The sequence below is a fragment of the Notamacropus eugenii genome, chromosome 2 (assembly GCF_028372415.1).
Source record: "Notamacropus eugenii isolate mMacEug1 chromosome 2, mMacEug1.pri_v2, whole genome shotgun sequence".
Lineage (NCBI taxonomy): Eukaryota > Metazoa > Chordata > Mammalia > Diprotodontia > Macropodidae > Notamacropus > Notamacropus eugenii.
Genome location: NC_092873.1, coordinates 150,297,696 through 150,322,014, shown reverse-complemented (window position 1 = coordinate 150,322,014; position 24,319 = coordinate 150,297,696). Strand labels below are relative to the sequence as shown.

The following is a 24,319-nucleotide window of genomic DNA, read 5'->3' as shown; positions in this document are numbered from 1 at the left end:
GATGTATCATCCTCCCTTCATTTTCTTTATCTCCTTCAAGAGACAGGTTTGCTCAAAATTACATGAATAGTCTCCTATCAAGTATCATGCTATCAAGTCCTATATAAAATGACTCTAAATCTAAGCCTTTAAAAAGTAGTTACAATGGTAAATGCTTAAGTATTAATAAGTAATTGATAAGTGTAACAACCTCACCCACTTTAATCCTTCATGTCAGAAGGGTTTTTGAAAATTTTAAAATGAATATAACAATAGTTACCCTGGCCCTCATTGCCTGGAAGGTTAGTTATGTTCCATTTCACCTCTTTTCCAGGGTTCTTTGTTTTTCTTTAGATGCTTAGAGTGTTTAGGCTTACAGCAAATGGTTCTTGCCATCAGGAATAGTGCTCCTCCAAGTATGAGGGGTTAATTCCTTACACCTCAGTTCCAATTATCCACTAGATTAACTTTACAAAGAAATGTTTATTTTAAAAGGTATAATCACAATTATATGAATTTACTTACCATGTGTGGGAGTCATAATCTCACCTTTTGTGACCTGGTCAGGGGAAAGAATTTATAACTTATATCTCTGGCCAAGGCAGGGTTTGTAGCTTAACTCAGTTTTTATAAGGGTCATTTCCAAGTTCCAAGTTTACAACCCCCTTCAGACTTAAGTCCAAGGGACCCTGGTTTTTCTGCTTGCTTGCTTGATTGCAATATCCTATAATCCTGTCTCCAAGGTCACCATGGCTCAATCTCCTAGTTCCACTGGGATCACTCTTTGCACTTGAAACTAAGAAAAACAAATGACATGGAACACAAACAAATATTTCCAGAACCATTTCATGGAACTAGGGTAAAAGAATGGGAGATCAGGGAAAGGAAGTCTTTTCCCTATCACTAGTTGAGTTCATAGTGACACCATGACATCATGTTGTGAGTGAACTCTGATCTTCACCCTCTGAATGCAGCCGGAGGGAGGAAGGGAGGAAGGGAGAAAGGGAGGAAGGGAGGAAGGGAGGAAGGGAGGAAGGAGAGAGAGAGAGAGAGAGAGAGAGAGAGAGAGAGAGAGAGAGAGAGAGAGAGAGAGAGGAAGAGAAGGGAAAGGAAAAGAAAGGGAAGGGGAGAAATGGGAGGGGAAAGAAGGGAGAAGGAGGAAAAGGGAAGGTAAGAAGTAGAGAAAGAAAGACTATATCAGTCTAGTGAGTTTTAAAGATGTATGTTGTTCTTGTTACAGCCAGTCAAACGAGGCTACTCCCAATCATTTGGTATGAGTGCAAAAGTCATTCCATATTAGACAATCTGGATATACCCAAGCAAGCCCCATTACACTAAAGCATGAGTCTACCCCTCCAAACTCCAATGGTTCCCTGTTACTTCTAGGATCAAATATAAACTCTACCTTTAGATGTACTTTACATTCTAGTCCGAGTGGTCTACTTACTATTTTTCATACATGACACTTCACTAATAAATGTCTTTGCACTGACTGTCCTTAAACCTGGAGTGCTTGCTCTCCCCTTTCTCCAGTCCTTCCCTCTCTTAGAAAGTCTAGCTCTTCTCAAGACTAAGCTTAAGAGTCACATTCTATATGAGTCTGATCTCAGTCTCTCTAACTGCTAGTGTCCCCCCATCCAATGTTATCTTCTACCTGTTACATATATATCATGTTTGTACCAATATGTATATGCATGATGCCTCGCCAATAAGGAGGTAAGCCCTTTGAGTCCTTACTATTTTTGCTTTTTCCTCATAGCCTCAGTGCTTTGTACTGTACCTGGCACAGAGTAGGTGCTTAATAAATGTTTATAGATTTACTGATTTCTAAAATATATACAATAATGGACCAGCTCCAGTAATATGCATCCAAGTGAATATTTTATTAAATGCTGGGCATATAAAAAAGATGTATGTGGGGGAAGACAGCTGCCATTATTGAGCTTATAATGTAAGAAAGGAGACAATAAGGAAAGAGAAGTGTGGCCATAAAGAAGTATTTAGGTTTAGAAAGGCATAGGGATTGTGAGTAGAGTAATCAAGGGGTAGGTTGATACTTTATTCCTTCCACAAAAGTAATGAAAGGTTTGATTTGATTATAATTTCAGAACTACAAACAGAAGGTGGGGATAAGAAAGGGCTACATGAAGGATATCAGCAAGACTACTGGTTAGGTGTTGTCTGGGGAGTAAAGTTAACATAGTTAGAGTCATTTCTGATATATTAGGCCATGTGACATATGCACCAACTTGCTAATTTCAAAGAGGAAAGGGTTAAGTCATCCAGGGCATCATCTTTGATCTGGGCAGCAAGATGATTTTCAAGTATATAGCTGAGAAACATATTTTTCAGAAGTGGAAAGATCAATAGATCTTCTTGATCCACTTGGCAGCTAAATGACAGAGTGGTTAGAGCACTGGACTTAGAGTCAGGAAGACCTGAGTTGAACTCCTATCTCATACTCTGGCTGTATGACCTTGGGCAAGTCACTTATCTTTTATTTGCCTCAGTTTCCCCAATTGTAAAGTGATTATAATAATAGCATCCAATTCTCAAGATTTTTGTGAGTATCAAATAATATTTATAAATCACTTAGCACAGAGCCTGGCACAGAGTGGGTGCTATATAAATGCTAGTTATTATTATAATTTGTTTTGGGTAATCTGTTCAGCTAAATTCTCTTGGACAGGCATCTCATTTAGGTGATTCTGAAGTATTTTGGACTTGAGGAAATCAGTGGAACCTCATTCATGAACAGGAGCATTAGATGATTTCATAAATAGGAATGCTTATTTCATTGCAAATCTATATTGCATATCCTCAATGACAGGCCAATGGATATATCCTCCTTTTGCCTTTTGTTTAATAATTGGAGCATCATTCAAAATAGTCTTCAGTGCTTGCATCTGTCAAAGAAACTTGGGTGCTTATAAAACATACAAGGAAGACAGAACAATGGGCCTTTTTGATCCACTTGGCACCTAGGTCACAATGCATAGATTGCTTGGCTTGGAGTCAGGAAAACCTGAGTTAAAATCCAGCCTCAAACATTTACCCACTGTGTGATCTTGGGCAAGCCACTTAACCTTTGTTTGCCTCAGTTTCCTCCACAGTAAAATGTGGATAATAATGGCACCTCCAGGATTGTGAGATTCAACTGAGCCAATATCTGTCAGTGCTTAAAGCTATGTGCCTTGTACATGGTAGGAGCTGTATAAATGCTTATTCTCTTCACTTCCATTTTGCTTTACTGAATTAAATGTTTCATTTTAATCAATAAATTCTATGCAAAATTGGATGCTATATTTTGTGTTTCAGTCAATTTGATTGTAAGCATATGATTTACTCTATGGTGTTGTTTGTGAATGTCTGTTCATTCCTTTCTACGCTCTACAGTATCACCAAACTGTTCTACTTGTTGTTTCTTGGATATGACATGCTATCTTCCACTTCTACATCTTTTACCTGGTTATTACTCATGACTGGCACATTTTTCCTCCTCACCTCCTGTAGAATACGTAAGTCCCTTGTAGAAATTTTTGTTTCACTTAGTTGTTGGCTGTACTCTGAACTGAAAACATATTTATTTTGTATGTATCTTGTGTTTATATATTTACTTATTTGTGAAGAAGTTGCATATATCAGAGAATGTAAATTCTTCAAGAATAGGGTTGATGTTTTATCTTTGTATGCCCAATTCCTAGCGTAATTCCTGGCACATAGCAGGCACTTAATAAAGGTTTATTGATTGGTTCTCATACTTTCATGAAAGATATCCTTAATATACATATAGTTCATTCTCATAGATAGTTTAAAGAAATGAAAAAGCAAGGACATAGCTTGAAAGTTGTAATGCTCTCTTAGTTTTCTTGTTTTGGTACAAATGCCCTCCTGGATTTTGTGTATCATTTGCTCCTCCTTTATTCCAATATTACAAACCCAAATAGCCTGCATCATAGCATAGTGAAAGGAGTGGTGGAAGTAGGAGCAATGGGCAAAAATTGTAGAGAGACAATGTTTGGTGTAATGTGAGGAAAGTATCTGAATGGTTAGACTTGCGTGAAGTTACTCTCCTCACTGAAAATACTCATGTGATGTTTGGATGGCTAGGAATTACAGATGTTTTATATAGAAGCCAAGTTCAGGTACAGGTTAAAATGGGAGAATGACCTTTGGTGCCCTCCCAATTCTGGACTTCTGTTCTTATATTCTAAATTTGAAGGTAAAATTAAGAGGACACCAGTTTTCTGAAGAAAATGAATTGTTTGAAAATTATGTATTTTTAAATTGTGACATTACCACTTACTATAGATCTTGAAAGAATTTAGTTTTCTTAAATATATAATGGAGATCATATACCTTTCCTTACTATTCCTTACTTTCATTGTGGTGATCAAATAGCAGACTGTGAAACCACTTAAAAACAGTGTAGCAAAATAGACATTATAAAGAACGTGTGATATTTTAAAGTAAGTTGTGGCAACCTGATTCAAACACTTGATCTATTTTCAAGTCAGATAATGTTTTCTATCATTCCATGTAGCCAGTTGTTCAGCAACAGTTGATATTAGTTGATAAGAAGAACTTCAAATACCTTATTTGCAAATAAATCCACTTTTCTCCCTAGAAAAGTGGTGATCTGTTGATTTTAGGACAAGAATGGGTATATATGCTTTAAAAAGCACATTTTTATGATACTCCACTCCCTTTGAGAGTCAAAATTTTAAAATTGGTGAGGTTGAAGTGGGCATATAAACAAAGAATTCAAGTCAGTAAAAACATAAAGAGAAGTGATATATCAATATATATGAAATATGTACACCTCTATATACACACAAATATGTAGACATAGGAAATGTATACAATATACATGTATGTATATATATATATGTATGTGAAATATTAATATATCTACACAGGGATGTCATTATTGAAAAAACTTTGGTATTAATCCCTTTGAGAAGCATTTCCAGGCTATGAGCTTCCTCAAAGCAGTCTTCATGTCCTCATTCCTCAGGCTGTAGATGACAGGGTTCAGTGTGGGGGGTACCACTGTATAGAACATGGACAACAAGAGGTCCAGAACTGGGTAAGATTCCTGGGGTGGCATTAGATAAGCAATGACACATGTTGTGATAAAAAACATGAAAACAATGAGGTGGGGCAGGTAGGTAGAGAACGCTTTTGATCTACTTTCTTTGGTTGGAATCTTCAGCACAGTTGAGATGATGTGGCTGTAAGAAATTGTGATGTAAATGGAGCAGAAAATCCCTAAACTAAATGCCAAAACCATAATGACATCAACTGTAAGGTGTGAGTCAGAGCAGGAGATCCTGAGCAAGGCAGGGACATCACAGAAGAACTGGTGGATCTCTCTGGAGCCACAAAACGGCAAAGTGAATGTGCTAGCTGTGTACATGACCCCATACAAACCTCCAATGAGCCAGGAAGCAGCTGCCATCTTTACACAAGTTTCACTGTTCATAATAACTTCATAGTGCAGGGGTTGACAGATGGCCACATAGCGGTCATAGGACATTGCTGTGAGGAAGTAAAGTTCTGATGCTGCAAATAACATCATTAAAAAAAGCTGTGACACACACCCCCAAAAAGAGATGTTGTAGCTGTTACTCAGAGAGTTGGCAATTGATTTGGGGACTGTGATAGAAACAAGACAAAGATCTAAAAAGGACAGATTCTTTAGAAAGAAGTACATGGGAGTGTGAAGTTTCCCATCCAGAGAGATGAGGGTGAAGATGAGCAGGTTTCCCATCAGAGCCACCAGGTAGATCAACAAGAAGAGGATGGCATGTAAGACTTGCAGCTCCCAGGTGTTGGAAAAGCCCATGAGGAAGAATCCTGTTATAGTGAGATTGGCCATGTTCTAGGGGTAGAGTGCTCTTGCCACTGTCTTCATGGAGAAAAGAAACAGATACCAAATCATGAGAACAGTCATTGTTTTGAGGGTCAGATTCCCTTTTTTCAGGCTTACTGTGTGACCTTGGGCAAATGGCTGTTCCTCCATGTACCTTAATTTTCTCATTTTTTAAATGAAGTGCTGGAACTAGTTCTGAAGATTTTATCCTAAGGTTCATGTACCTTAAAATATTTTGATAAATTCATTTCCATTTCTATCTAATCTGTTTTATATGTTTGAAGACATGATTCTCAGAAATGAGGCTATAGGCTAGTCTCCAGACTGCCAGAGGGGCCAATGAAACATAAAAAGGACCAAGAACCCCTGAAGCAGATGATGTTTAAGGCTCTTTTATACCTTAGATCATCTAGAAACAATATTCTTACCTTGAAAAAATTGATAACAATAGGTAGATATGTCCGTGGATAATTTTTGTCATCCTAAAGTACATTAATCATAAGATTTCTTTGGGTAGATGGTTCTGATAATATTATTTCCATTCTATACACAGGACACTAGAGCTCAGAAAAGTTATGTGACTTTTTAATGGCTATGCAAGGATTGTCAGAATCAAGATGCTAATCCAGGTTTTCTGATTCCAAGGTTGTCTCAAAAGCTCCTCTAGGTTCCTTTGCTGAGGTATGCCTTAACATGCTGTTCCTAAACAAATGATTGTCTTCCCATTCTTCAAGACTGGCAATGATATAGATCCTCTAGTAATTTTATATGCTATCCACTGCTCTGGATTGGTTCACTTTCCAAGACATTTGACACCATAATTAGCCCAATAGACTGGAATTGTCATGTAGATGAAGACAGTGTCATATATATGATTTCCATATCTCCTGTCTCATTTCAAGCTCTCCCTTTTTCACCACCAATCCAGACCAGTCAGGTTGAAATGAAAATCTATGGTCAAATGGAAAACTAACTCCCAAGGCTTTCTCTATCATGTTGGGTGTCTTCTATTTGTTTGTAGAATGCAGGATGTGGAAACTGTTTCCTGGATTGCAAACCTCACTTTGAATTTTGATTCAACTTGTCCTACTTAAAACACTCCTGAAGCTCACATCCTGACCCTCACATACTCATGAATTATTTCCTAAGCTATACCTCTTGAAACCATTTTTCATATCTATTAAGCCATACATAAACAGAAATTTGCATTTGGCCATGGGGTAAAGGAATTTCCAAAGATGGATCAACCATAACATTTGACAAAACATTTATAGAGTGTTTGCTCTATAAAAGCCTCTATACTAAACCTGGATAGTTTAAAAAATGTGAATCATCTCTAATCACAGGCCTGAAGATGTTTCCAGTATATTAGGGGGACAAGAAATATATGAAAATTATTATAATACAGAGTAGAATGGGATACATGCCTAGGAGGAGATCAAAGAGCTCAGAGAGATGTGAGACAGCTTATTTCTGATTGTGAAGGTTAAAAGACAACTGCATGCTTTACAGACTTTGGTTTATATGGAAATTCTTGTGGTTGGGTAGGATTTCAAGGGGCATAAATATTGAGGTCACAAGAGAAGATATTCCATCTATGTTATGAGAATTAACACAAAATCCGTGATTATCAGGATAAAGAAGAGGGATTGTATTTTTTTTTAATATAATGGCCTTTTGGAATTCAAGTGTTCAAGAGGTTTAATTTCAATCAAGGTTCTTGTACTTTTATTACTTTTCCCATGCATTATTCTTCTTAAGCTTACTCTTTTTTAATTTCAATCTCTAGTTCCTCTACCACTCAACAATTTGCCTGGCAATCATTCTTGATCTGATTTTACTTTCTTCCCTTCCTATATTTAGCCAGTTTAACTGGATATTTAATTCTCTACTTGAATCACCTGCTGCTTGGTTCTATTGCAGATTATACTTCACCAAACTCCAACCCTGGTTAATTTAGACATCCACCTCTTATAATTTTACTCACATCCTGCTGAATGGAGCTGGGTGAAGTAACAAAACTCTGCTGACTGGGTTCAGTACTAATTTATGCCATGCAATTACAACTTGTCTTCACTTTAGCCAGGAACTCATTTTGTTCCTTTCATGTTGATTCTTTATCCCATTCCTTACCTTGGCTGCTCCTCATCTTGTATTGTTCCCTTATATGTCCTATACCTTCTATACCAAACATTTTTACAAGAGAAGACTTCATATCACACTTCATTTAGAATAGAGAGACACTTTTTGGTGAGGTACTTATTTACTCTTTCTTTTCAAATCACAACTTTTTGTCATTGTTCCTCATTCTCTAATGCTTTATTCCAGTTTCTTATGATTATTCAAAGTGGCACTGCTCCTGACAGTAGTGAAATTCTCTATGTACACCCTTGATTCTCTCTCCCTTTCTAAGGTTTTGTTTTTATTGTTACCCTCTTCTCTTTCTCTTATATTGTCTTTATTCAGTCCTTTTCAGCTGCCTAAAATTCCCCTTATCCGTAGAAACCCCCAGACAGGTCCTACCCTTGCCCTCAAAGCTGTCTTTCTATATTGTTTTGTTTTCTCAGCGAAATCCTGGAAAGAGTCTTCCTTCCTTCCTTCCTTCCTTCCTTCCTTCCTTCCTTCCTTCCTTCCTTCCTTCCTTCCTTCCTTCCTTCCTTCCTTCCTTCCTTCCTTCTTTCTTTCTTTCCTTCTTTCTTTTTTTCTCTTCCTTCCTTCCTTTTCATCCATCCATCTTTTTCTCTATCTATCATTTTTTGATATTTACTGCCTTTTCTTTCCCTCTCTATAAACCCTCTAATATCTGCCAAAAATGACCTCACGAATTAACTAGCACTATCGTTTGCAAAGCAACCAATAATCTGTTAATGTGCAGCTCTGATAACTTTTCCCCATGATTTATTCTTCTCATGACTTCTGTGCATTATTTGACACTGTTAAGCACTTTCTTTACCTTTGTAGTATTTCCTCTCTAGATTTTTCTCTGCTCTCTCTTGGCTGTCCAACTGCCTATTAGACAAATAATTCTTAGTTTCTCTTGCTGGATCATCATCATCATCATCATCAGCCCTCTAAATGATTTTATGCCATGGTTCAGTTTTAGGCTTTCTTCTATACTCTATATGTGCTCTGTCTTAGAGATCTTATTATTTCACATGTCTTTGTTCATGTTCCCTATGATACTGAGTCCCACAGCTATATTTCCTGCCCTAGCCTTTCCCTTGATATTCAGCATGGCTTTATGTATTAGATATTTCAAAGTGTATGTCCTTTAACTATCTCAAACTCAATATATCCAAAACCCACCCATTATTTTCCCCATTCTCCAAAGATCTTCTGTTTCCTGAACTTTCTTATTTCTTTGTACCACATTGCTTTCAGTCACTGGATTCATAATTTCTATGTTATCCTTTTGACCTCACTCTTGCCACCATCCCCACATCCAAGCAGTTTTCAAAGAGTTTTCTCTCACCACAATGTCTCCCTTGTTTACCCTGTTCTCTTCATTTGCTCAGACCACTGTCACTTCTTATCTAGTGCATGGCAATATTATACCAATTGGTATCTCTGTCCCGTCTCTCCTCTCTTCAATACATCCCTCATGGATCTGTCAAATTAGTTTTCCTAAAACACAAAATTGAGCATGTCCCTCTTCTACTCATTAAATCCCAGAGGACTAACTAATCCTTATAGAATCAAATGTGAACTCCTCTGTGTGGTTTTTAAATCTTTTCTGAAAGATGACTCAGTCTTTATTTCCAGCCATAGTACATGTTCATCCTTTCTTTCTCAACTGAAACTAATATTCATCCAAACTGACCTTCTTGGTTTCCTCATATACAGCACTCTATCTCTCATCTCTATGCCTTTGCCCTGCCTGTTCAAAAGGCTGAAAATGAAAGCCTGTTTGCACTTTTATCTTTGAATCCATAGCCCCTAGTACAGTGATTGACCCACATTATGACTTTAGTAAATTATTGTTGATTTTTTTTGCAGTTAACCATTCAGTGATCACTTTGTTTATAAACTGTAAGAGACATTGGAAAGATCATTGTACTCCGAATACAGCCTTAAATTGCCTGAAATGCTGAACTTCCTTCTTTTGTGCTTCCTGAATTTTCCCATTAATGGTGTAGTTTTGTTAGTTAGGCTCCTTTTTTTTTTTTTTAAACACTTACTTGAGATCAAGTAATGGAAAAAGTGTTTTGACTGAATATTATGGGGAATAAATGTGTCATTTTGCAACTGGCTATAGTATAAAAAAAATTAATCATGAGTGAGTAGGGTGATAATTGGGTTGGAAAGAGGAAACTAAAGTGAATGTTAAGTGAAGGAGCAGCATGAGTGATCTGGGCTCCTACAGAGTAGAAAAAAGGGGGTTCTAAAGATTATTAAAGAATAGAAAGAAGTAGAAGCTTACCTAAAGCAGCCTTCACATTCTCTTTAATTTTTGCCCCATTTGGGGGGGGGGTTGATTTTCATAATATTTCAGATAAATTTTGTCATACTTTGCTTTTCCTGACATAGTTTTTTAATATTTCTGGAAATTTAAGATGGTTTTGTCATGGTTGTTTCTAATCTTGGGCACAAAGGCACTGATGTATCTACATTTTGATTTAAAAAAAGTAGAAATTTATACCTTTTTTTCTGTTCACTTCTTCAATCCCTTGCTTGAGATAAGACTATCTCTTCTCTATTCAGGCACCAAAAGCTTATGTAGAGATGGAGTAAGTGTTCAAAAGTGAAGGATATTCATCTATCCAATGGTAAAATGTGCAGTTATCAAAACCTTTTCATTTCCCTCAGCTTTCTGGTACTAATAGTATCTTACCATATTCTTAGTCATTGTAGGATACTGAAGTGGGAAGCACTGATGCCTTCTAAGCTATGCTTACCACATTTCTACTTCAACTGTAACATTTAAAGTGTTTTGAAGGAATCAAGCTTCTTACTATCTGGTTCAGTTCTCTTTCTTACGGTTATATCTTGCTGTATTCTTACGTAATTTTATTTTTCTTCTGAGATTCAAGCACTCTAAATTTGCTGGGATTCTTTGAGGATGATAGAAGTGCAGATCTCCTGAGTGTTTGTTTATTTACTTAGTGTTAGGGGTCCCTCAGTCCTTGAGGAACTCAAATCCCAGAACCTATAATCAGCTTGTTAGCATGGCCTTGGGAATAAGGGGGTACTTGAGAACTTTCTGATACCTAGGTCCTATGACTTATCTTGATAATTCCTGAAACATCTGAGGGTTATTGAATCATATAAAAAATTATTATTTTTTGATTCAGAAAAAATTTTCATTTGCCTCAGAGGAATACAAATAAACATTCTATTGCTTTCCCAGATAACAAAACAACTCCAAGACATTCCTATGTAGCTCTCAGGGAAGCAGCCTAACTCATAATAACCAATACATCTTTTAATTTTCCATTTGCTATAAGAAGGGGTGTCATTTAAAACTTTGTTACAAATTTTGTCTCTCTGTTTCTAGTGTCTAGTACATTTCCTGATACATAACAGGCATTTGTTATGATGTGAAAACATATGAAGGAGTTATTCACTTCTGCCATATATGTATATATTTATATATATATATGTGAAGGAGGGAGGGAAAGATGATATCATTCTGGTCAGTTTAAAGATGTAGACTATTCTTGTTACAGTCAATCAAAGGAGGCTACCCCTACCCATTTGGTATGAGTCAGAAAGTGATTCCATATTAGACAATCTGGATGTACCCAGGCAAGCTCCATTACACTAAAGCATGGGTCTACCCCTCCAAACTCCAGTGGCTTCCTATTACTTCTTAGATCAAAGATAAACTCTTCCTTTAGATGTACTTAACATTGTAGCCCAAGTGGTCTAATAACTATTTTTTATACATGATGCTTCACTAATAAATCTATTTCTTTGCATTGGGTGTCCTCATGGCTGGAATACTCACCCCCTCATTTGTTCCTTCCATCTCTTTGAATGTCTAGCTTCTTTCAAGACTAAGCATAAGGGTTAGATTCTATATAAATCCTGAGTCCCCTTAACTGCTAGTGCCTCCCCATCCAATGTTATCTTCTACCTGTTACATGTGTATCATGTTTGTGGGCAGCTAAGTGGTGCAGTGGATAGAGCACCAGTGCAGGAGTCAGGAGGACCTGAGTTCAAATCTCACCTCAGACACTTGACACTCACTAGCTGTGTGACCTTGGGCAAGTCATTTAACCCCAATTGCCTCATCCTGGGTCATCTCCAGTTATCCTGATGTATATCTGGTCACTGGATTCAGATGGCTCTGGAGGAGAAGTAAGGCTGGTGACCTGCACAGCCCTCCCTCACTCAAAACAAAGTCAAATGCAAGTCAAGTCATCATTTCTGTGATGGCATGGTCTTCTTCGGCAACGAAGAATGAACACATGTATCATGTTTGTACCAATGTGTATATACATGATGCCAACCCAATAAAGATGTAATCTCTCTGAGTGCTTACTATTTTGCTTTTTCCTCATAACCACTTTGTACTATACCTGACACAGAATAGTGCTTAATAAATGTTTATAGATTTACTGATTTCCAAATATGCACTGATGGATCAGCTCTAGTAATATGCATCCAAGTGAATATTTTATTTAATACCGGGCATATAAAGAAGATGTATGTGGGGGAGGACAGCTGCCATCATTGAGCTTATAATGTAAGAAGGGAGACAACATGGAAAGGGAAGTGTGGCCATGAAGAAATATTTGAGTTTTTAGAAAGGCACAGGGATTGTGAGTAGAGCTATCAAGGAGCTGATTGACACTCCCACCCCCCAAAAGTAATGGAAGTTTTGATTTGATTTTAATTGCAGAGCTACAAACTGAGGGTGGGGGTAAGAAAGGGCTACATGAAGGGTACAGATGCATCAACAAGACAACTGGTGAGGTGTTGTGTGGGGAGTAAAGTTAAGTATAGCTAGAGTTAGTTTGTTCTGATACAGTAGGCCATGTGACACACAAACCAACTGGCTAATTTCATAGATGAAAGGGTTAAGTCATCCAGAGCATCATGTTTAATCTGGGCAGCAAGATGACTGGCAAATAGATAGCTGAGAAACACATTTTTCAAAAGTGGAAAGCACAATGGGTCTTCTTGATCCACTTGGCAGCTAAATGACAGAGTGGTTAGAGCACTGGACTTGGAATCAGGAAGACCTTAGCTCAACTCCTATCTCTGACCTAGTTGTATGAACTTGGGTAAGTCACTTAACATTTATTTGCCTCAGTTTCCCCAACTGTAAAGTGGGGATAATAACGGCATCCACTTCTCAAGGTTTTTGTGAATATCAAATAATATTTAGGAATCAGCACAGTACCTGGCACAGAGTGGGTGTTATATAAATACTAGTTATTGTTGTAATTTGTTCTGGGTAATTTGTTTGGCTAAATTCTCTTGGACAGGCACCTCGTTTAAGGCATTCTGAAGTATTTTTAAACTTGAGGAAATCAGTGGAACTTCATCCATGAACAGGAGTATTAGAGGATTTCATCATTAAAAATTCTTATTTCATTGTGAAGTTATATTGCATATTCTCAATGACAGGAAAATGGATATATCCCCTTTTTATGTTTTGTTTAATAATTGGAGGATCATTGAAAATAGTCTTCAGTGCTTGCATCTCTCAAAGAAACTGGCATGATTGTATCACATACATGGAAGACAGAACAAAGGACCTTTTTAATCTACTTTGCACCTAGGTCATGCATAATGGATAGATTGCTGGGCTTGGAGTCAGGAAAACCCGAGTTAAAATCCGGCCTCATACATTTACTAGCTTTGGGATTTTGAGCAAGTCACTTAACCTCTATTTGCCTCAGTTTCCTCCGCAGTAAAATGTGGATAGTAATGGCACCTCTAGGATTATTGTGAGGTTCAGTTGAGCCAATATGTATAAAGTGGTTATAACTATGTGCTTTGCATATAATAGGAGCTGTATAAATGCTTATTCTCTTCCTCTCCTCCCATTGTGATTTACTGAATTAATTGTTCTACTGAAACAAATACACTCTGTGCAAAATTGGATGTTATATTCTGTGTAGCTTTCAGTCAATTTGACTGTAAGTATATGATTTACTGTATAGTGTTCTTTGTGAAAGCCTGTTCATTCACTCTGTAATCTACAGCATTACCAAACTGGTTTTCTTGCTGTTGCTTTCTTTTTATGTTTATTTATTTATTTTTAGTTTTCAACATACATCTTCACAATATTTTGAATTCCACATTTTCTTCCCATCTCTCCCCTCCCCCACACTGGAAAACACTGAGCATTCTGATTATCCTTCCCCCAATCTGCCCTTCCTTCTATCACACCGCTTCTTTCCCTTTTCCCCATCTTCTCTCTTGTCTTTTAGGGCAAGATAAATTTCTATACTCCATTACCTGTATTTTTTATTTCCCAGTTGTAAGCAAAACCAATTCTCAACATTCGTTCTTAAAACTTTGAGTTCCAACTTCTCTCCCTTCCTCCCTCCCCACCAAGATAGCAAGCAATTCAATATAGGCTATATATGTGTAGTTTTGCAAATGACTTCCATAATAGTCATGTTGTGTAAGACTATCTTTCTCTCTATTCTATCGTGCCCCCCATTTTTTCTCTTCTCTCTTTTGACTTTGTCCCTCCCCAAGAGCATTTACTCTAATTGCTTCCTCCTCCCATTTCCCCTCTGTTCCATCATCCCCCCCCCCCCGCTTATCTCCTTCTTCCCTATTTTCCCGTGGTTAGAGCACCAGTGCAGGAGTCAGGAGGACCTGAGTTCAAATCTCACCTCAGACACTTGACACTCACTAGCTGTCTGACCTTGGGCAAGTCACTTAACCTCAATTGCCTCATCCTGGTTCATCTCCAGTCATCCTGATGAATATCTGGTCACTGGATTCAGATGACTCTGGAGGAGAAGTGAGGCTGGTGATCTGCACAGCCCTCCCTCACTCAAAACAAAGTCAAGTGCAGGTCATGTCATTATTTCTCTGGTGGCTTGGTCTTTGGCAATGAAGGACGAACACATTTTCCTGTAGTGTAAGATAGGTTTTCATATCAGATTGAGTGTGCACGTTATTCCTTCCTTAAGCCAAAAGTGATGAGAGTAAGCTTCACTTTTTCCCTCTCACCTCCCCCCTTTTCCCCTCCATTGAAAAAGTTTTTTCTTGCCTCTTTTATGAGTGATAATTTGCCCCATTCCATTTCTGCCTTTCTCCTCCCAATATATTTCTCTGTCACCTCTAAATTTTATTTATCTTTTTAGATATGATCCCTTCTATTCAACTCACCCTGTGCTCTCTGTGTATACATGTATATATCTATATATGTATATATATAGATATAAAATGTGTGTGTGTGTGTATGTGTGTGTGTGTAATCCCTCCAACTACCCAAATACTGAGAAAAGTTTCAAGAGTTACAAATATTATCTTTCCATGTAGGCATGTAAACAAACTTAGTAAGTCCCTTATGATATCTCTTTCCTGTTTACCTTTTCATGTTTTTCTTGTTTCCTGTGTTTGAAAGTCAAATTTTCTTTTCAGCTCTGGTCTTTTCTTTAAGAATGCCTGAAAGTTTTTCTATTTCATTGAATGACCATTTTTTTCCCTGTGGTTGCCTCTGCCACTGCCTGGGGCTGGGACTAGGGTAGGACCCTGCTCCCTTCTCACCCAGTTGAAAAAGCTTTCTTACTGACCTTTCAAGTTGTCTTTGGCGTTTGCAGGTTGAGGGATCTGATAACTGCAGCTGCTGCTGGGTACACCACCACCAAGGCCTATTCTGGTCCTGTTCCTCCTGGTGCTATGTGGCCAAGCTGGGCTGCACTCTGCTCTTTGCCCCATGGGATAGATCTTTCCTGTCAGTCTCTCAGGCTATCTTGGGTGGAAATCTTTTTCACTCTGTCATTCTGTGGCTTCTGCTGCTCTAGAATTTGTTTAGAGCCATTTTTTACAGGTATTTTATGGGCTGTGTGGGAAGAGCTAGAGTATGTGCATTTTTCTACTCCACCATCTTGGCTCTACCCTCAGCTTATTTTACTTGCTGTTTCTTGATTATTATATCCTGGCTTCTACCTCTTTGTCTTTGCCTTAGTTGTGACTTGTGACTGGAGTGTGTTTCCTCCTCACCTCTTCTAAAATAAATAAGTCCCTTCAATAATTCTTTTTGTTTCACTTAGTTGTTACTGTACTTAACACTGAAAACAGTATTTATTTTGTATGTATCTTACATTTATGTATTTACTTATTCTTGAACAAGTTGCACACATAAGTAGAATGTAAATTCTTTTTTTTTTTTAATTTATTTTTAACACAGTTTATAACAGATAAAGCAATTCAAACTTTTGGTCAGGTGATACATCTTTTTAAAGCATTTACAATATGGACCACGAAAGAATTTTTTTTTTTAAACATAAGCCAACTGAGACACAGATAATATTTATGTTGCTAATTTCACAATCTCTTGATCTAATTGTCTCCACAGTATTACTAAGAATAAAAGGACCCTAACTTGATATTGTTGGTCTAAAGTCCTATGCCTAATAGCTTAATTTTAGACAACCTGGGATGTTCCTCTACCCATAATTTATAATTGAATAGATCTGGTATTAAGCTTACAAACCTTTTGACTATAGGAAATTGCCACCAAGAGTAGGGACATTGCAGGGAAACAGTATCTCCCCAACTTCATGTCTATTTCAGGCAGGAGTAGATTGTCCTCTTGCATTCAGTCAGGCTTAAAGTCTGCCAGGTGTCAGTGGGGAAATTGAGTCTGGAGAATCCCACCTCAGCCCATGTTGAACAGCTGCTCTCCCACTCTTCCCTTGAGATCATCTGTGCAGTTCATACCAGCATCTCATGAGCATACTGGCATCATGTAATGGAGGCTCATATCGCCTTTCTTGCTTCCCATACCTGGAGTTAGACTCAGAAGAACAGTCACTTAGTAGTCCCATAGTATCTAAGAATGGCAAATTCCTATAAGCAGGTTTGAAATATGATTATAGTTTCACTTTGGCTAAGGAACATCTTTTAGGCAAGTCTTAAGTGGCTTACATGTCTTTCTATACATGTTCTAGTTCCTGATTAAATGGCAGTCATAAAATCAAATTTACCATTAAAACCTTGACTTTTCCATCAATGGCAAATTTTATCAGAGGTTACCTTCCTCTTGGAAAGTTAGACTGAAATTCTTTTCTCCAAACTAAAGATGTCATTGATTTATTCTCAGTAATTAATTCAGTCTATTATTTTAATACTAATTGCTTTTACCTCACTTTGTAACGTGACCAATTTTTCTCCCCATCACCCCTCTCCCCCAACTTCCTAATACTTTGCATTCTGGTTGCTCCTTCCCTCAATGTACCCTCCCCTCCATCACACCCCACCCCTGTCCTATTCCCATCTTCTCTCTTTTCTTTCAGGGCAAGATAAATTTCCATATCCCTATCCCTGTAATTCTTATTTCCCGATTATATGCAGTAAAAATTCTCAACATTCGTTTCTACTACTTTGAATTCCAACTTCTCTCCCTCCCCTCCTCCCCAGCCCCACTAAGAAGGGAAGCAATTCAATACAGACTAAACATGTATTGTTTTGCAAAAGACTTCCATAGTAATCATGTTGTGTAATACTAATTATATTGCCCTCTGACCTACCCTATTCCCCTTACTTTTCCCCCCTACAATTGACCTTGCCCCTTCTCAAAAGTGTTTATTTCTAGTGACTCCCTTCTCCCATTTGCTCTCCCTTCTAACATTCCCCTCACTCCACTTGTTGCCTCCTCTCCTACTTTCCTGTGGTGTGATATAAATTTTCATATCAAATTTAGTGATCATGTTATTCCTTCCTTCAGCCACATATGGGGAGAGTAGCTTTATTCCCCCCCCCTCCACTTCTCCCTTATCTCCTCTAGTGAATAAGATTTTTCTTATCTCTTTTATGAGCTATAGCCTGCCCCGTTTCATTGCTCCCTTTCTCTTCCCGGTATTTTACTCCTTCACCCCTTAATTTTAATTAAATTAAATTAATTAATTAATATTTGTGTGTATGTGGATATCATCTCTTCTGATATAACACACCCTGTACTCTCTATCTATCTATGTGCATGTGTGAGTGTCCAACTACCCTCTCCAACTACCCAAATACTGAGAAAAGATTCAAGAGTTAGAAATATTCTCTTTCCATGTAGTAACGTAAACAGTTCAGCTTTAGAGAGTCTTTTATGATTTTTATTTTTTTCCCTGTTTACCTTCTCATGCTTCTCTTGATTCTTGTCTTGGGAAGTCAAATTTTTAAATGCAGATCTCATCTTTTCCTCAATATGAAATCTTCAAATTTGTCTTCATCATTGAATGTCTATTTTTTCCCTTGAAGTAGTATGTTCAGATATGCTGGGTAGGTGATTCTTGGCTTCAGTCCCAGTTCCTTTGACTTCTTAAATATCCTACTCCAAGCCCTTCATTCATTTAATATTGAAGCTGCCAGATCCTGTGTTATCCTGATTGTATTTCCACAGTACTCAAATTGTTTCTTTCTAGCTGCTTGCAGTATTTTCTCCTTGGTCTGGGAACTCTGAAATTTGGCCACAATATTCCTAGGAGTTTCTCTGTTTGGGTTTCTTTCAGGGGGTGAGCGATGAATTTTTTAAGTATCCATTTTGCCCTCTGATTCTATAACATCAGGCCAGTTTTCCTTGATAATTTCATGAAAGATGATGTCCAGGCTCGTTTTTTCATCATGGCTTTCAGGTAGTCCAAAAATTTTTAAATTATTTCTCCTGGATCTATTTTCCAGTTCAGTTGTTTTTCCAATGAGTTCTTTAAGGTCTTCTATTTCCTGAGCCAAGTTTCAGTCCCGTTTGGAGGGAGGGCCCTTGACTTTCTCTGACAGTATGCCATTTTCCCAGCCAGTTACTTGACTTCTGAGTTTCCTCTCCACACCCACCTCACCTCCAGTTCTGCCCAGCCAATGCTTGGGGGCTGAGATTCAAATGCTGCTTCCCAGCCTCAGGGCTTTCAGCAGGGGCAGAGCTGCTATTCAGTGTGAGATTAAGTTCAAGTGCTCAGGTGGGAGCAGGGCCACCACATGGGGCTTAGTTCCCTCAGGGGGTTTATGCTGACCTTCTACAATGGACCTGAGCTCCTGCCTGCTTTGGGAGCCCTTGTCTGCTGCTGCCTCGACTGCTGCCTCCTGAGGGGGCCTGAGTTATGGAGACACCCCACTCCCTTCTCAGCTGGCCAAAAAGACCCTCTCACTGACCTTTGGTGCCTGTGGGTGAAGGGACCTGCGCTGCTGCTGGAGATTCTGCCCCTCAAGCCTGCCCAGATCTGCTCCCCTCGGTTCTGTGCAGCCAAGGCAGGTCTGGGCTCTGCTCTGGGTCTGGTGCATGACAGACCTTTGGTGTTGGTTTTTCAGGTCTCTCTGGAACAGAAATCGCCTCCACTCTGTTGTTCTGTGGCTTTTGCTGCTCCAGAATTTGTTGGGAGTTCTTCTTTACAGGTATTTTATGGGCTGTGGGTTAGGAGCTAGCATATGTGTGTCTTTCTACTCCACCATCTTGGCTCCTCCCTCAGAATGTAAATTCTTTAAGAGCAGGGCTGATTTTGTTTTTATCTTTGTATGCCCAATTCCTATCATAGTCCCTGTCATTTAATAAAGATTTATTGATTGATTCTCATAGTTTCATGAAAGAAATCACTGATACATATGTAGCTCATTCTCATAAAATGCTTAGAGAAATGAAAAAGAAAGGACATAGTTTAATAGTTATAATGCCTTCTTAATTTTTTTTTTGTTTTTGGTACTGATGTCCTTCTGGATTTTGTGTATCAGTTGTCCCTTCTTCACTACAAATTACAAACCCAAATAACCTACATCTGAGTGCCTTGAAAGGAGTGGTGGAAGTAAAACAACTGTCAGAAATTGCAGGAGGGCAATGTTTGGTCTAATGTGAGGAAAGTATCTGAATGATTAGCCTTGCATGAAGTTACTGTCTCTTATTTAACATACTCATATGATGTTTGGATGGGTAGGAATTGCAGATGTTTTATATAGAAGCCAAATTCAGGTACAGGTTGAACTGGAAGAATGACCTTTGGTGCTCTCCCAATTCTGGATTTCTCTGCTTATGTTCTAAATTTGAAGGTAAAATTAAGAGGATACCATTTTTCTGAAAGAAAATTAACTATTTGAAAGTAATGTATTTAAATCATGACATCATCACATTGTAGACCTTGAAAGAATTTAGTTTTCTTAAATATAATATGGTGATAATAATACCTTTCCTTACTATTTCTTACTGCTACTGTGCAAATAAAATATAATATTGTGAAACCTCTTAAAATGTATAGCAAAATAGAGATATAAAGCACTTTTGATGTTTCATAGTAAGTTAAGGAAACCTGTTTCAAATGCTTCATCAGTTTTCAAGTTAGATGATAATTTCTATTATTCCATGCAGTCAATTGTTCAGCAAATAGTTGACATGAGTTGATAAGAGTATCTTCATATATTATTTTCAAATAAATCTACCTGTTTCCCCAGAAATTCGGTGATCTCTTGATTTTAGGACTGGAATGGGTGTACATACTTTAAAACGCATATTTTTATCATATTCCAGTCCCTTTGAGAATCAATATTTTAAAACTGATGAGACTGACATGCTCATGTAAGTGAAGAATTCAAGTAAGTAAACACATAAAGTGAAGTGATATATCAACATATAAGAAATATATGCATCAATAATACACATAAATATGTAGGAAGTGTATACAATATGCATGTCTGTGTGTGTATATATACATATATATATATGTATATATACACATAGGTGTATACATAGGCATGAACATATCTGTACAGGCCTACCATCATGGAAAAAACTTTGGTATTAATCCCTTTGAGAAGTATTTCCAGGCTATTAGCTTCCTCAAAGAAGTCTTCATGTCCTTATTTCTCAGACTATAAATAACCGGGTTCAGAGTTGGGGGCACAACTGTATAGAACATGGACAACAACAGGTGCAAAACTGTGTCAGATTCCTGGGGGGGCATTAGATAAGCAACGACACCTGTTGTGATAAAAAACGTGAAAACAATGAGGTGGGGCAGGCAAGTGGAGAATGCTTTTGATCTACTTTCTTTGACTGGAATCTTCAGTACAGTTGAAATGATGTGGCTGTAAGAAATTGTGATGTAAATAGAGCAAAAAATCCCTAAACTAAATGCCAAAACCATAATGACATCAACTGTAAGGTGTGAGTCAGAGCAGGAGATCCTGAGCAAGGCAGGGACATCACAGAAAAACTGGTGGATCTTCTTGGAGCCACAAAATGGCAATGTAAAAGTACTAACTGCATAGAGGACCCCAAAGAAATCTCCAGTGAGCCAGGAAGTAGTTACCATCTTCACACAAGTTTCACTGTTCATAATGACTTCATAGTGCAGGGGTTGACAGATGGCTACATAACGGTCATAGGACATTACTGTGAGCAGAAAAAGTTCTGATGCGGCAAATAACATCATTAAAAAGAGCTGTGACACACACTCCCAAAAAGTTATGGAATAGCTGTTACTCAGGGAGTTTGCAATTGATTTGGGGACTGTGATAGAAACAAGACAAAGATCTAAAAAAGACAGATTCTTTAGAAAGAAGTACATGGGAGTGTGGAGTTTCCCATCAAGAGAGATGAGGGTGAAGATGAGCAGGTTTCCCATCAGAGCCACCAGGTAGATCAGCAAGAAGAGGATGGCATGTAAGACCTGCAGCTCCCAGGTGTTGGAAAAGCCCATGAGTAAGAACCCTGTCACCACAGTGAGATTGGCCATGTTCTAGGGGTGGAGTGCTCTTGCCACTAACTGCATGAAGAAAAGAAACAGATGGAAAATGATGAGAACAGTCATTGTTTGGAGAGTCAGATTCCCAATTATTGTGTGACCTTGGGCAAATGGCAGGTTCTCTGTCGGCATTTAGTTTCTCATTTTTTGCATGAAGTGATGGAGGTGTTCCTGAGGATTTTAACCCAAGGTCCATGTACCTAAAAATATTTTGATAAATTCATTTCCATTTTAATCTATTTTATACATTTGTATATACGTGATTCTCAGAAATGAGGCCATAGACTTTAGCAGAGTTCCAAACAGGCCCATGAAAATAAAAATGGCCAGTATAACTGAAGCAGATTATGTTTAAGGATCTTTTGTATCTTAGATGAACTAGGAATTTTGAACAAATTGATGAAAATAGCTCTATCACTCAGTGGATAATTTTTATTTTCTTGAAGTACTTTCATCATAAGACCTCTTTAGGTAGACAATTCTAGTAACATTATTGCTAATCTATACACAAGACGTTGGAGCTCAGAAAAGTTATGTGACTCTATAGTGGTTTCACAAGGAGTGTCAGAACCAAGATGTTAATCCAGGTTTTCTGATTCCAAGGCTGTCTGGAGAGCTCCTCTAGGTTCCTTTGCTGAAGTTTCCTTCATATGCTTTTCCTAAACAAATGATCATTTTCCCAATCTTCAAGAGTGGCAGTGATATAGATCCTCTAGTAATTTTATATGATATCCACTGCTCTGGATTGGTTTACTTTCCAACACATTTGACAACATAATAAGCCCTATAGACTGGAATTGTCATGTACATGAAGACAGTGTCATATCTAAGACTTCCGCATAGCTTATCTAATTTCAAACTCTCCTTAGGTCACTACCAATGCAGACCAGCCATTCTGAAATGCACATCTGTCCTCAAATGGAAAAATAACTCACAAAGTTTTCTCTATTGTGTTGGGTCCCTTCTGTTTCTTTGTAGAATGCAGGATGTAGAAAGTTTTCTCTCCCCTGCAGTCCTCACTGTGGATGTTGATTCTCCTTATCCTACTTAAAACACTCTTGTATCTCACATCCAGAGACTCACATCCTCAAGAATTATTTCCTAAGCTATATCTCTTGGAACAATTGTTCATATCTACAAGACTGTCATAAACAGAAATTTGCATTGCGGCCATGGGGTAAAGGAATTACCAATGATGGATCAACCATGATATTTGAGAAAACGTTTATAGAGTGCTTACTCTATACAAGCCTTTGTAGTAAAACTGGAAAGTTTAAAAAACATGAATCACTTTGCTTTTCTGGTTCTGGGAGCCAAAATAATGAAGTGATTGGTAATTGCTTTCTCCCTCCCCTTGTTGACCTTGATGAGCCCAGAGAATATCTCCCTGGGAAAAGCCCTGGAACAGTGGGACCAGCAGAAGAGGTAAACAGACTCTTAGCCTGTGGGGCTAGAAATATTGCTAAGGAGGGCTCCTCTTGCTGTGGCTGAAGGGGACCAGTGTAGCATAAGAGCTGTGCCAGACATCCCCACCCCAAGAAACCAGGAGAAGATCCTGAGCCCCAGGGGGGTGAAACCAGCAACTGCCAACACTAGGACCCCATGTGTGCCTCAGCACTCCAAGGTAATTGGGAAGACACTAGTGCAGACAGGATCACCAACCACTGAACTTGCCTATGCTCTAGCTCAGCAGAGGAGACCTCTGGTGGCCAGACCCCCCCACACTTAATGAGCTAGCTCCAGGGTAACTGCTGGGAAAACCCAAAAAGACCTCACCTGGCCCCTGTGTTCCAACACCAGCCCACTCAGCACCAGGTAAGCTGCAGCATTTTACCTTCTACCTGAAAGAACCAGAAGCCACAACACACAAAGCCTTAGGTTTTAGGCACAAGAATTGTGGGACAGAACTCCTTGTGCCCCAGATGCATAGGTCTACTATAAATGCGAGGAAAATGGTTATTATCATGAGTAAGAAGCAAAGCAGAATAGACCATAGAATTTTTCTATGGGAACCAGGACCAAAACACAAACATCAAAGAGGTCATCATTAAGACTATACTCCATCTGAAACTTCAGAAGGGAAGATGAACTGGTCTGAAGCAAAAAGAGCCTTCTTGGAAGAGCTCAGGTTGGATTTTACAACCCAAATTAGAGAAACAGAAGAAAAACTGACCAATGACTTTAAAAATATGAAAAAAGAAATCACAAAAGAAATCAAAAGGACAATTGGACAAATGGAAAGGGAAGTACAAAACCTCACTGGAGAAAATAACTCCTTAAAAAGAACAATTGGATAGATGGAGAAGCAGATGCAAAAGTTAACTGAAGAAAACAATTTGATAAAAAATAGAATTGGGCAAGTAGAAACTAATGACTCTATGAGACATCAAGAATCAGTCAAACAGAATCTAAAGAATGAAAAGATAGAAGAAAATGTAAGATATCTAATTGGAAAATATCTTACTGACCTGGAAAATAGATCCAAGAGAGAAAAAAAAATCTAAGGATTATTGGTCTACCAGAAGGCCACGATGAAAAAAAGAGCCTGGACAATATCATCGAAGAAATTATCAAGGAAAATTGCCCAGAATCCCTAGACCTCGAGGGCAAAATAGTCATT

The 24,319-nt window shown here is 38.2% G+C and overlaps 2 protein-coding genes across 2 annotated transcripts; both read right to left on the bottom strand.

The window, feature by feature from the left end:
• Positions 1–4,906: 4,906 nt before the first annotated feature.
• LOC140522858 (olfactory receptor 14A2-like) lies at positions 4,907–5,860 on the bottom strand. Its single transcript, XM_072638079.1, has one exon. The coding sequence runs from the start codon at positions 5,858–5,860 to the stop codon at positions 4,907–4,909; it is 954 nt and encodes a 317-aa protein (XP_072494180.1).
• A 14,873-nt stretch (positions 5,861–20,733) lies between these two features.
• LOC140522857 (olfactory receptor 14A16-like) lies at positions 20,734–21,690 on the bottom strand. The gene has a single exon (XM_072638078.1). The coding sequence runs from the start codon at positions 21,688–21,690 to the stop codon at positions 20,734–20,736; it is 957 nt and encodes a 318-aa protein (XP_072494179.1).
• Between the last annotated feature and the right edge of the window lie 2,629 nt (positions 21,691–24,319).

What these genes read in the sequence shown, in the direction of transcription:
- LOC140522858 (XM_072638079.1), bottom strand. Translation starts at nt 5,860, where the DNA reads ATGGCCAATCTCACTATAACAGGATTCTTCCTCATGGGCTTTTCCAAC.
- LOC140522857 (XM_072638078.1), bottom strand. Translation starts at nt 21,690, where the DNA reads ATGGCCAATCTCACTGTGGTGACAGGGTTCTTACTCATGGGCTTTTCC.